General features: G+C 45.2%; 1 protein-coding gene across 1 annotated transcript in view; it reads right to left on the bottom strand.

Annotated features, from left to right (window-relative positions):
* The window catches only part of LOC146187385 (F-box/WD repeat-containing protein 8-like), an 86,724-nt gene that overhangs the window by 60,344 nt on the left and 12,758 nt on the right, over positions 1-13,622 (bottom strand). The window contains exon 4 of the mRNA XM_084607665.1: positions 3,942-4,030. Within this exon, the coding sequence (XP_084463791.1) occupies positions 3,942-4,030 (89 nt within the window). The remainder of the gene's footprint in view (positions 1-3,941; positions 4,031-13,622) is intronic.

The following is a 13,622-nucleotide window of genomic DNA, read 5'->3' as shown; positions in this document are numbered from 1 at the left end:
CTTGAAAATCCCATGTAAAAGTAAAGGAAAGCCGCGTCATATATCGAACTCAATTTCGCCGGTCGTTCGATATATCGAACTCCGCACTACGCACTGGAAAGTGTGCCTTCTCCAAAGACGATCGCATCACTCTTGGCCGTTTGCCGCGTGACATTTTCAAGCCACGCGCGGAAGTAATGAGAGGGGACAGTTCTGGACAGCGCCGCGCCCATTCCCCAAAGGCGCGCGCATCTGCAGTTAATCGTTTTCCGCGCGCCAACACATGTCGTTTGCAAGCCATGTGCGTGGGTGTGCCCATTCTTTTGCCAAGCTCTCTCCTTAAGCACGCGCTACGCATGCGCCAAGCCAGCTCAGCCCGTTTTCAGACAGACGTGGGACGCTTTCTCCAGCGTGTGTGTTGCGAACCCTCTGCGCGAGCCGGCTGACGTGGTTATGGCGCCTGGGGACGTTAAGAAGCGGCAGCTCTGTTTTTTTTTCTTTTCTTTTTTTTCTTTTTTTGCGAGTCATTCTTTCTTATCGTTGTGCTGTACGCGCGACGTAGCGTAAGATATGGCGGCTACGGACGTTAAAAAGCGGCAGGCTTTTTTTTTTTTTTTTTTTGGCGGGAGCCGTTTATCTTTGCATGTATGAATCAACGGAAGCACGCCGTCATCTGCTGCGATGATGACGCCCGCCCCAAGCCCGGCGTGATAAATCGAACCAGGCTTGTGCAATCAATCCATCACGGGCACTCTGCCAAGTTCGCTCCCCGCCACCAAAGGAGCTATAAAAAGATAAACGCCCCCGACGTTGCGCAACATCTTGGCACGCTGCCAAGAAATGAGCTGTGGATGCGACGGAAATGGAGTGGCGCGCGCCATCTGCATGCAAGCGAAAACGCTCGCGATTTTCTGCCGCAGCGACACAGAAACCTTGTTTTGAGCTGCCGCGGTGGCTCGAGCGGCGAGCGGGACGCAGTTCCAACAAGTTGGAAATTTTTCGCTCTGTCGCTGCCGCTCGCCGCTGAGATCGCTCAATCGCTTGCATGTGAGCGAGCTGGCCTTAAAGCATTCTTTTTTTTTTTTTTCAAATTCTCGGGCGCAAAAGTGGAGAGAGGGTTCATTATGCGAGTGGGTTGACTACTCGGCAAATACGGTATCGTTTTTTCGCATCGTAAGTGCCGTCACAAGCCAATTTCTGTATATCGAATTATCGATATATCGAACTTTTTCACGATCCCCTTCGAGTTCGATATATCCGGGTTCGACTGTACTAACAAAGGAAGGCTGCGCATGTTTCACACCGGTCTACCAATGTGAATCTTAGTCTATACCAAGTTTCAGGCTCTGTACTCGCACAAGCAACCACATATATAAATATTTAGGCATTCATATAACTGCTAACGTTTTATGGCAGATGCATGTCAATTATATTCTGCTAACGTTTTATGGCAGATGCATGTCAATTATATTGTTAACAACACTAACTGCATGCTTGGTTATTCGCATTGTAATTTTTCTATGGCTCCATCTTCTCTAAAGCTACTACTGCACAAAGCTCTAAAGCGATCAAAATTAGAATATGCAAGCTCTGTGTGGGATCTGGGAATCGAAACTCTTACTAATCAATTAAAATCACTACAGCATCGTACCACCCGTTTCATACTCCCGCACGCACCGTTAGCGTAACTGTAATGAAAAATGCTTTGAACCTTCCTAACTGTCCTGTTACGTTCACAAAAAACTCCCGCGATAGCTAATTTTTCCCAAGATTTAATACTACAATCAATAGTTAAAAAGGGGCCTTCTTTCAGAGCCATCTTTCATGTCATCTTGCACATATCATTGCTATAAGGTATCCTAACTGTTACGTTCGCAGAAAACTCCCACGACAGCTCATTTTTCACAAGATTTAATACCACAAATAGTAGTTAAAAGGGGACCTTCCTTCAGAGCCATCTTTCATGTCATCTCGCACATATCATCGCTATAAGGTATCCTAACTTTCGCAGAAAACTCCCGCGACTGCTCATTTTTCACAAGATTTAATACCGCAAATAGTAGTTAAAAGGGGACCTTCTTTCAGAGCCATCTTTCATGTCATCTCACACGTATAATTTCTATAAAGTATCCTAACTGTTACGTTTGCAGAAAACACCCGCGATTGCTTATTTTTCACAAGATTTAACACCATAATCAGTAGTTAAAAGGGGACCTTCTTTCAGAGACATCTTTCATGCCATCTCGCACATATCATTGCTATAAGGTATCCTAACTGTTACGTTCGCAGAAAACACCCGCGATTGCTTATTTTTCACAAGATTTAATACCACAATCAGTAGTTAAAAGGGGACCTTCTTTCAGAGCCATCTTTCATGTCATCTCGCATATATCATTGCTATAAAGTATCCTAACTGCTACGTTCGTAGAAAACACCCGCGATTGCTTATTTTTCACAAGATTTAATACCATAATCAGTAGTTAAAAGAAACCTTCTTTCAGAGCCATCTTTCATGTCACCTCACACATATCATTGCTATAAGGTATCCTAACTTACGTTCACAGAAAACTCCCACGACTGCTCATTTTTCACAAGATTTAATACCACAAATAGTAGTTAAAAGGGGACCTTCTTTCAGAGCCATCTTTCATGTCATCTCGCACATATCATTGCTATAAAGTATGCTAAATGCTACGTTCGTAGAAAACACCCGCGATTGCTTATTTTTCACAAGATTTAATACCACAATCAGTAGTTAAAAGGGGACCTTCTTTCAGAGCCATCTTTCATGTCATCTCGCACATATCATTGCTATAAGGTATCCTAATTGTTACGTTCGCAGAAAACACCCGCGATTGCTTATTTTTCACAAGATTTAATACCACAATCAGTAGTTAAAACGGGACCTTCTTTCAGAGCCATCTTTCATGTCATCTCGCATATATCATTGCTATAAAATATCCTAACTGTTACGTTCGTAGAAAACACCCACGATTGCTTATTTTTCGCACAATTTAATACCACAATCAGTAGTTACAAGGGGACCTTCTTTCAGAGCCATCTTTCATGTCACCTCACACAAATCATTGCCATAAAGTATGTATTTGATAGTGCCGGACAAATACTTAGTGCACTTATAGCTAGGATAGCCAGCAATCGAAACCCACCTTAGTTGCCGATATATCTGACATGTGCTTATTTAAAACTGCCGCTGAAAACTGTGTCTTTGACTAATCTGCATTGTTATTTAATATGGTCATGTATATTTTGCAAGCCTATGCTTATTTTGTTAGTGTATATATTTTTTCTTTTGTTTTCGTACGTTACGAGTGCTTTTTATTTCACTACCTTCTGTAATGAGCCCGTGGGCCTTGAAGGTATTGTAATAAATAAATAATATATAATGTGCTGTGCACCTTGAGGGTATAATAAATAAATAAAAATAATAAAAGTGATTGGTCGGCGGGTGCACCAGGCTCTCCAGGTGGCAAAGGTGACAAGTCAGTGATAGTCCTTTGTTCTGATGTCACATGCACTGCAAGATGTCATGCACGGAGATTCGAGTCAGGTGAAAGCCCCGCACCACAGGTTGCCATGAGGCGCGAGAGTGGGAATGTTTAAAATGTTCCATAAATTATCAGCTCGCATTTAAGGTGTTTAATGCAAGCATCTTATAGTAACCAACCTGAAATGCCATTTCCAAAGCTCTCTAAATCCAAGGAATATGTGAACTGTGCAGTTGTGAATCAAAAAGTGCTGAAAAATCTAGAGATCGTGAACTGTTCTTAAAAACTGTTTCAATCTGTCTGAGCTGATCTCAGAAGCCCCAAGTTTTGACTGACTGTGTGCCACTGAACGAACTCACACCTGACTCCTCACGCGCAAAAAAGGGTTGGTTGCAGTAACCTGTTTCTCTTGTAAGTAAACCAAATGGCTGAGGCATTGCCAACACGCACACACACCCTGCAAGAATGAAGTCATCCGACGAGTCGACTGCTGCCAGCACGCCAGCTCTTGCATACTCGAGATCATAAAGCCGCCCAATGCGATTCTGAAATGGAAATGGCAAGAGAGCAGTGTGAGACATAAAATGTGAATCCACGGGGGGAAAACAGCCAATATATATTGAGCACATTTGTCACCATTCCATCGTGCTGGTGTGCACTGAATGTCACATGTGGTTTCCTTAAAACTCAAGCAGTGCTTCGGTCATGAGCCAACACTCTGAACAGTGCTTATGTAACTCAGGGGGCCAATGCCTCCTGAGCTGTCCATGTTTGCTCGTTTGCTGTACTGCATGCTACTCGTAATATTTCTACACAAAATAGGAACTACAGGAATTGACAGCACACTGACATGAATTCACAATCCATTCCATCTGGTGATTTCGAATTGTGTGTTTTCTTCCTCTGCAAACTAGAGTTCGGTCTCCGAAAATCCTCTGCTCCAACCGTGGATCAGTGACCTGGTCTGCACGGGGTTCATCCCACCTTGCCCTGTGCAGCCTGGAGAACATCTTGTGTTGGTAGCACCTACATGGTCTTGTCAACAATACATCACACTTTGTGTTCCTTCCTGTATTCTAAAGAACCACCAAGAGTGGCAATGCCTGAGTAAAGGACCTGCGGGGCATCATACCTGAGCAGGACATGTTGAAAGATGAGACTCCCCATAATGTTTCTGACAGTGCATTGCAACTTGCCTTGGAAGAGCCTTAATAACAGGCACCCACTCTGCAAAGACTGGTGGCCAGACATGGGCATCCTCACGAGGGTGAACCCTCATGAGGGCGTCCTCACCCTCACCTCGTGAGGATTTGATTCAGTGAGGTGAGGGCGAGGGAGGATCGGCGCTGAAAAAATTGTGAGGACGAGGGTGAGGGAGGGCAAAGGCGGTGAGGTGCGGGTGAGGGAGGAAAAGATACAGAGTTTGAGGGAAGAGGGCGAACCTTCCACGAAAGGCATAGTTTCTGTATAGTTAGAAAAAGCATGCGGCAACACGAAATGCACGAGTGACCACACACTTTCTCCTCCACTAGGGCTGTGTTGTATTGAAAACCAATGGAATGGGACACAGGCACTGCGCCAAAAAGAAGCAGGAATGAAAGCCACAAAGTTGCCCCGGTGCTCGTGGTGAAGAAAAGTCTAAAAACGACCCTAGGAAGCTGCAGGGAGTCACTGAGAGCGATGTCGCTGTTACCAGCCTCACGGAACACGACGGGACCGGGGAAATACACAAGAGAACCGTTTCTAACTGCTAACGTTTCTTTGCCATTCAGGCAAAAGCAGGTCCAGGAAAAAATAAGCACTTCAAAAGAGCTGGGACGCACAGTAGAAACGTTTAGCCTAAAAGGCCGAGGTGGGGTGATCTTATCTGCTGCGACCCTGCCACAGGCTTTTTTTTCCACTCCTGCAGAGTAGCTTGCAGAGTAGTCGACGAATGAGAAGTATTTCTTGACAGTGTTTCGTGACTGTCTAGTTAGCAAGATTTTACATAAAACTTTCATAGAAAGTGTAAATTACAATTTGCAACAAAACCAACTGAAAATAAACAGCAGTGAATTCATGCTGATAAGAGCTGCAATAAAATAAACTGCAGTTCAATATCCGATGCAATCTTTGTCGTGTTTGCAGAAACAGGCAGACTTTTCTTATTTCTTTTACCATTTTTTGCTTTGTGGTGAATTAGCAAAATCATCATATCGTGCATTAATATGGGCGGCACGTAATTACAATGCATTGTTTTTTCTGTAATTTCTATAACATTAGGTTTTAGTTTATCTATGTTCCTAAGATAGTTTTTTTCAGATCGGTTTTAATATCGTTGGTGAAGTAATAGCCTCTGAGCATTGAGCACAATTTTACGAAAGAGTTGATTCATTTCCAGTATCCAAAGAGTGTGTTCGCATTTCGTGTTAACCTGTTGAAGTCCTGTACCGGAGTAAGGTTCTCTTATTTTTTATTTGATTTTAACATCCGTTCTGTAGTCATAATAAGTTTAATGCATCGTAATACTCGACGATTGTGAAGCCTTATGTTATGACAGACTCACGCATTACATGGGTATGACAATGCCGAACCGAGTTCTATGAATCTTTGCCGAATGCGCTTTCGGGTTGGCTTCAGCTATGAGGTGCCAGCGCAAGGGTGCTTGCAGTTCTTAGATACATTTGTTGCTGTTCGCAAAATCAAAGCGTGCTGGTCATATGAGCCTCGCTAAAAAAGAAGGTATTTTAAACCACCAGTCAGCTTATTTTAGGTTTCCAAGTGTATTGCTAAAAAACTACCTGCATGCCGCTCTTTACAAATCGTGCCTACATGAAATAACACATAGCATAGATGTTTGGCTGCAAACACTGATCAGTGCAGGATTTCCCTGTGAGGTGGTTACCCTGTTTTAAAGGGCCTTGCTAATGGTGCTAGGGATGTAGAGGAGCACAGCTGAGCTGAAGAAGCGCAAAGTACAAGACCCGTTGCCATTCCATATTACTATCAATTCTCCCACCGCTTAAAAAACGGCTCAGAAATGTGATGTCCTTGTAGTCATCACTGCACCAAAAATATTGCCTGGTGTGCAATTTGATGCAGGGAAAACACAAGCAGGGACCCAAGCAACCACCGACGTCCGTTGTACGTCCGAGCTAGAGCCGAACGTCCTTTTCCGAAATTGTACGTTCGTCGGACATACGTACAACCTCCGGTTTCGGACATCCGTATTCATACGTCCGTCGGAGGTACAGACTACGTCCGTTTTTGTATATCCGCATGAGAGACGAGGTGTACGTCCGATGTACGTACGGACGAGTATGTTTCCAGGACATATTTCCTCGCTGACAAAATTATGTTTCAACATTCACACTTGTCTTCAATGCTCGAGGTGTGTCCTGCCTGGTCAAAAAAAAAGAAAAACATTGGGGCCAATTGGGACCTGCAAATGGTTACATCTGGACCCAATATTGGACACCACCTCTCCAATGGAGCCGTGGCCTAGTGGTTAGAGCGCCCGTCTCGGCTGCGGGAGGTGGTCAGTTCGAAACCCACCGCCGGACACCCACCGGTAAAAATGGGTACAAGCGTCCCCCGGCCTGGTGCTCGGCTTTTACAGGGGTGTGCGTTTGGGAGAAGCTCCGTAAACCCCGCTGCGCGCCCCTCCTCCGCAGTGGGCCCAAACCCAGTTAATCCAACTGGTTCCACGGAACCAGTTGGATTAACCAAATGGTTCTGCAAATACCAATTGGGCATTCCAAATAGTTGCAATTGCGTGTAAAATTCCATTCGGATTTTCCAAATGGTACTCAAAATTCCAATAGAAAATCCAATTAGGTTTGCAACTTCCATTCGGCCCCTGAGATAGCGAATTGTATTATATACCAAATGATTAGCTGGTTGGCCTAAAAAACTCTGGTACATACAGTATGGGGCGATGTCATTAATTTCTCAGCTTTCATGCCGCAATTCGTTGTATCCGTTGGTAGCGGCGGTCGTGATCTTCAATTGTTACTCTAGTTGAGCCTTAACGTATGTACTACATGTACCACCTGCGCGGCTTCGCCATCCACGATGGTCCACGACCACGTCTTGGCGAACAAAAGCGCCGGATTACCTTGCACTGTGGGTCTTTACAAAAATAGTTTTTTTGCTGTTTGAAATCCCCGCCAGTCCCCGCCGGCCGGCGGCCGTACTGTTTGATTGAAAGTTGCGTATTCCATTGCAGTGTGTGCGTGTGTGTGGGAGGGGAGGGGGGATGGTAGGTTTCGCTTGAATATCCTCACAAGAAAGGGTACCTATTTAAATAAACTAACAATATTCAGTAAAAATATAGTGTTAACTTATTACGGCCAATTTATTTCTGCGCATGAATGTTTCTGCCGTAGTTTCGTACCACGTGTTTCTGTGCCGCCATTGCCGGCTGTCGTCCTGCTATAGTCCTGCCGCCGCGGCTCGCGGCAGCAGTTTTTTAGTTCTGTGCAGGTGCACGCAACTATGCTCTAATGCCTTCACCCATCTGTGTGCGCTGCAAGGACAACGATTGCGCAGTTGTGCCAGTTCCTAGTGTGAAAGGATTACCCCCTTGGAGCAACAGTGGTTCACGACGACAACACATCAGGACGGACGACTCCGGCGAAAGCGACCGCGTTTGAAAGTGAGTACTGCGATCGAGCTTTGTGAAAATCTGCGCAGCGAAAATTGTATGAATATGTAACAGCGCAGTGAACCTACTGACACATTTCAACGCGATAGCATTAAGGAACTAGTTACACCGAAAACCAGGAGTAATCGGCGCGGTGGCGTCCGTGTATGTCTATTGAGTTGGCTCTCCCTCTCCTCTAAGCAAACTAGGAAATTGCTGGAGGTGCTATCGCGTTCCACTCTTACAATCTTGCGAAGCTTATAACCAACCTCCTTGTTTTCGTCAACCAAGGCGCTGGGTAAACAGTCGGTCTTCAAAGATTTTTTTTTTAATATGCTTGCCTTCGCAAGTGGCATGCTCTGCATTTTTCAATGCAAGTTGCAGGTTGCGAGGGCACAGTCTGCGCTGCAGTGCATTACAGTGATAAAATGCATAACTGCTCCTGTACAATGCGATAAGCGATAATCGCCGAAGCTCGCGAGCTTGAAAGTTGTGCACCACTACAAAAAAAAATCATTTCAGATAGCGAGTGGCCTTTTCTGTGCTTGAAATTATTCAAGCGCGTTATCAGCTTATTTTAATTTAGGTATGGCCTGTATGATACTGCCTTCTGAACTGTTTAGCTTATTTAGCTTTATCCTTGAAGCATTGCAGATGAATCTATGTGATATTCGAAAGATAGCGGGTGCGATATAACTGGCGTGAACTAAGGGAAAGGAGGGCAGAACTTCGCTATTTGAGACTGCTTGTAACAAGTGTTGTAGGGCAGGTACAATATGAGAAATACCCAATTTTCTTGTTATTGGCCTCCAGAAAACCTCGAGTCAAGGACTATGCTGTGCATGAGCTACAGGCGATTTACTAACCTGTTTTTTTTCTCTCTCTTTTTGCAGAAAGCTGGTTGCTTCCACTTCATCACGGAAGATGGATGTGCGCTTCAAGTTTTACGTCATATTGATGAATTAGATATTTTACAATAAAATATGCCTGTTGTACTTTAAGCTGCTTTTCTATTTTATTGCCTCGTGGGAGCGAAAAAAGCATGCATGCAGCATATATGCGAATATGCGAGAAAGATCCGGGAACGGACGTCCATTGGCCAGACAAACATGTCCATTTGGACGCCCATCGGACGGCCGACGGACGTCCACTGGCTGTTCGCGGACGTCCATCGGCCATCCGGAACATCCGAAACGGATGGCCATTGGCCGTCCGATGGATGTCGGTGGTTGCTTGGGGATGTAGCATCAAGCGCGTAGGCAGGTTCGTCCCGCGGAAGAGTGCGTTCGTTTACCGTACACGGCTGCCATATGTCAAAAGCTACATAGAACAAATTAGATGTTGCAACAAAGGCCCACTTTAGGAGCTGCACGCACGAGTAGGTGCATTGGCGGGAGGAAAAGAAAGAGGGGGGGGGGCAACTTTACGTCCATTGCCGCCACTGCATCAGAACCGAGGCGTGCGACTCTATTCCTTGAAACGACAATCTTGAAGAAGTGCAGAAAAGTATACGAAACATACTGCATTAGATGGAATTACCACTTGTGTTAGCACCTCGGTCACCTTATCTGATAACTTGAGGAGTTTAAATATCCCACACATGACAGCTTGCCAGTCTTCTTAGTTTGCCTATACTTTGCCAAGATCAGCTTCACTGTAGGGGTGGACCATGTTTATGTCGGCTTTCAACGGCTTCTTATCCAAAGCATGGTTTCCTGTGCTTGGTACGTCACGATATAAAGCAAAAAAGTGATGCTGGTTCACTGCTGCAGAAATAACGCAACCACTTAAATTAAATTTTTAACTGACACATAGTAGGGTTTATATCGAGGAAAGTTACAAAGCGTCTCTTCACACTTGGTGATAGAGATTCGCACGGGCTGGGCCCGACCCGCCATGGAGTGTTTTTTACCTATTGAGATGAACGGATGACATCGAAGTCCAGCCCTCCAGGACGCTTGGATCTTGAGTACAGGCTGTAATTTTAGCTCATGACTTTATGAGATTGTTTTAATAAGTATCCCAACAAGATAGCAAGCTGAGATGAAGTACCTGTATGCATGCTGCCAAGGCTAGAGTCGCACCAGAGAGCACCTGTCTCGCATACTGTTCAAACGTCTGCCAGGTCTGAACAAAAGGAAGGCTTCGGGGAAGAAAGCTTCGAGGGTTTGCGTGATAGGTACCTGCTCTCAAACGCTACCCTTCAGCGCCTCGCACTCACTCTAAGACTGACTCAATAAAGCAGACAGTCAGATTAAATGAAATCCAATTCTGTGCAGTCATGATATGTCCTTAGATCTCTAGCTGGCAGGTTGAAATTATGACAGCACTGCTTTTTGTACCCCTGATTCTGCTTAGCCATTTCTGTGGAGGGAAAGAGGCCTCCTCTCTTCCGCGGATTCTCCGTGTTGTTGTGCGAGCAGTTGTCGCTCCTCGTGTGACTGAGATGCCTGCTTTCAGATAGCGTCTTGTCCCTTTTTTTGCCTAATTGTGCCAAACACATGCATGCACCATGTGTGTGTAGCTAAGCAAACTAAAAACGAAGCAACGAAAGCAATGAAACTCGTACTAGGCCAGGAAGATGTTCCATTCGGCGGGCTACAGTGTTCTAGAAGGCTGTGGCCGGAACGTTGTTAGCCGGGGCGCACCTCAGCCTGCGCACACGAGAGCTTTGCGTGGCGCCGCTTCGTTTGAAGACTGACTCGGCGCTGCTGGGAGGCGACAGATGAAGCACGAAGCAAGCAAGTGTGCGTCGGGCATCGCCCCCTGTGGTAATGCGCCAACGACAGACTATACTCCCTTCACAGCGAGGCCCTGTCAATAGGAAAAGCTCTTCTGCAGGGCGGGCCCACCACGTACGCTGGTCCACAGCTGGGCTCAAGCAGCGCCTGTGGCTGGCCTTATCAGATCTCCCTGAGGCACCGGGTAGAGACATGGCTGCATGTGGCAGCAGTGCTCTTAGACAGAAGGGTACACATGCGTCCACCACCGTTCGTTCCTTTCCCACTCTCTCCGTCCAAAGGGTCTTCCTTCAGTTCAATCTCCCCCCCCCCCAAAAAAAAAACAGAAAAAAAAAAACAGCGAACGGCAGGAACGGCTGGAGAAGCTCTTCAGTTTGTGTTGCTGTGTGCTTTCGATCAGACCACTCAAGTTGTTGATGCTTATGCTAAAAACAACATTTTGGTGCGCTGTTGCAAATTATATATGCGCAAGGACGTCTGTGTACAATGTGGGCGAATAAGTTTCCATTGCGGCAGTGCCCTCGGATATTTTCAGCAAATGCGCGGTCCAAGTGAAAAGTTTGTTCACGCAGGTTCGAGGTAAGTTTCATTCTTTTGCGGCTCTTTCCTTCTCAGTGTGGGCAATCCGGTTCTCGGCTTTTGCATATGCGGGCACGTATTGTCCGAAATAAGAAGATCAGCTAGGAGATGTGGGCTTAGGCGAACCGATACAGAGTGCCGATTCCGGCAAGTTGGCGGCGCGTATGTTTTGCTTTTTTGTCCCCGTTCTAAGTGCTGTTTTTTTTTTTCATAGCGAATCTACATTTAAGCACAAAATCCAGGAAGCATAATCAAACATTACGCACGAAATGCTGGCCTGTTCACATTGCACGTCGTACTGCTCTAGTTAGCTGCTGTCTCATTCTGTTCTCGTAAAACTTCAATAGAAATAAAACAAAAACAAGTTTTGGCACTACTGAAGCGGCATTCGCAAAAATCAGAACAGAGTTACGTGTTTCACTTTGCTTTTTCTGTTTGTACCTGGAGGAAGTCTGGATGCGATCGGGGCACATTATCGATGACACCTGCGGCGCCGTGTCCAAACAACAGCATTTTTACGCGACGTCTCCCAAAGTACACTACATGCATATGTCGATCTTAACCTGTCGCGCATGGCCCCAGACTTGAATGTTATATGTCCCCCATCCCACCCCCCTCGGTGAAGCGAATAAGGGTCAGGACCCACTGACGCCCTCAAAATTTATGCTTCAGTGTGGCAGCGTTTTCCTGTTACTTGAATTAATTTTTCTGTTGCCAATATGCCATATATGTCTCATGCTTTCTCCGTCTGTGACTGGCTAAAAGTTTGTATCTCCTCGATCATGCGGTGTAGAGTATTTCGTCTACCTCCTTCAAAAATATCGAGTGTGAAATGGTGGACAGGTTTGCCCGTTAAACTATGCTAGTTGTTATTTTCCTTCCTCCTCGAAGTTTCGCCTTTGACTGACATGCCTAGGGCACTGTCCGAATTTTTCTTTGCACTTTTCACAGCTCCTGGCTTCCTCGTGCAGTGCATATCTCATTCTCAGCAGCTGTCGGAACAAGTACCAGATGGCTCTTGCCAGTGATTCGCTACAGGATGAACACAGCCACGTAACTTATTTAAATTCATTATTAGCTCCGAGAAATACGGATTGCTAAATGATCAACTCGACTTGACACCGCCGAAAACAGACGCAGAGAATAGTTTGCGCCTACTTCGACTCAGTATAATGTTGGCATAGATCGAAAATAATGAAAGAACTAGAATATTAAAACTGCTAAACATGAGGTTGAGGGTGAGGGAGGGCAAGTGAAATGAGGGTGAGGGTGAGTGAGGACCAGCAATATGTTTTAGGTGAGGGTGAGGGCGAGGGAGGGCCAGAAAAATTTTTGAACTGAGGATGAGGGCGAGGGAGGAAAGGCCAAAATGAGGGCATTCGCCCATCTCTGCTGGTGGCAGTGGTCATCTTTGACAAAACATAGCATAAGCAGCAGTTTTTGTCAAAGAGACACTTAGGACAAAGAGAAGTTGACCTGTACTGATGGAGTAAAGTGTCAATATATGAAAGTGAGTAAAATGCATGTGTTGACATAGATTTCTCGCCGCAGATCCCGCTGTACGCTGTACCTTTTAATAAGATGGTCACCTGTCCTTTTTGATGATAGCATAAAGAGTTTGGGTTGACAAGTGAAAAGGTTTCCAAACCAGATTTTCTCACCGATAAATGCTTCTCATTTGCAGCCAAAAAACCATTAGCCTTGTCAGAAAGGACCACAGAATAAATGTTCACTGGAAACAGCTCCATCCAATCTATTTTCAATTCCCCCCGAGCCCACGGAAAAATTACCCCTCAAAACACCCGACTGCATGAAAGTTTTCTTCATACAGCCATCAAACAAAGCATGGTTTGGGGAGTCTTCAAAAACTAGCAGAGTCCTTTGTATGAATGAACTCTACACTAGAATCACTAATATTTACAATGACTCCTGCATAGCATGCCGTCCCCCCCACCTGTTTCCCCCCAAAATCAAGAAAACAAAGTGTGAGATTTTCAATTATTTGTTACATAATCTGCGTATGTGGCACAGAAACCTTCACTGATTGCCAAATTACTTTCATGGAAGTTGTCATATGAATTACCACATGCGCTAACCTATATTAAAGTACACCTTCAGGGATATTTCAAAGTTATGATATTCAATAAAACCCACACTGCAGTTTCTTCCATTGTTCCTGATTACTTCTACCAT

The sequence above is a fragment of the Amblyomma maculatum genome, chromosome 6, assembly GCF_055883805.1.
Source record: "Amblyomma maculatum isolate TAMU_Amacu chromosome 6, ASM5588380v1, whole genome shotgun sequence".
NCBI lineage: Eukaryota > Metazoa > Arthropoda > Arachnida > Ixodida > Ixodidae > Amblyomma > Amblyomma maculatum.
Note: the sequence above shows the minus strand (reverse complement) of the source record. Positions and strands in the feature narration are given on the sequence as shown.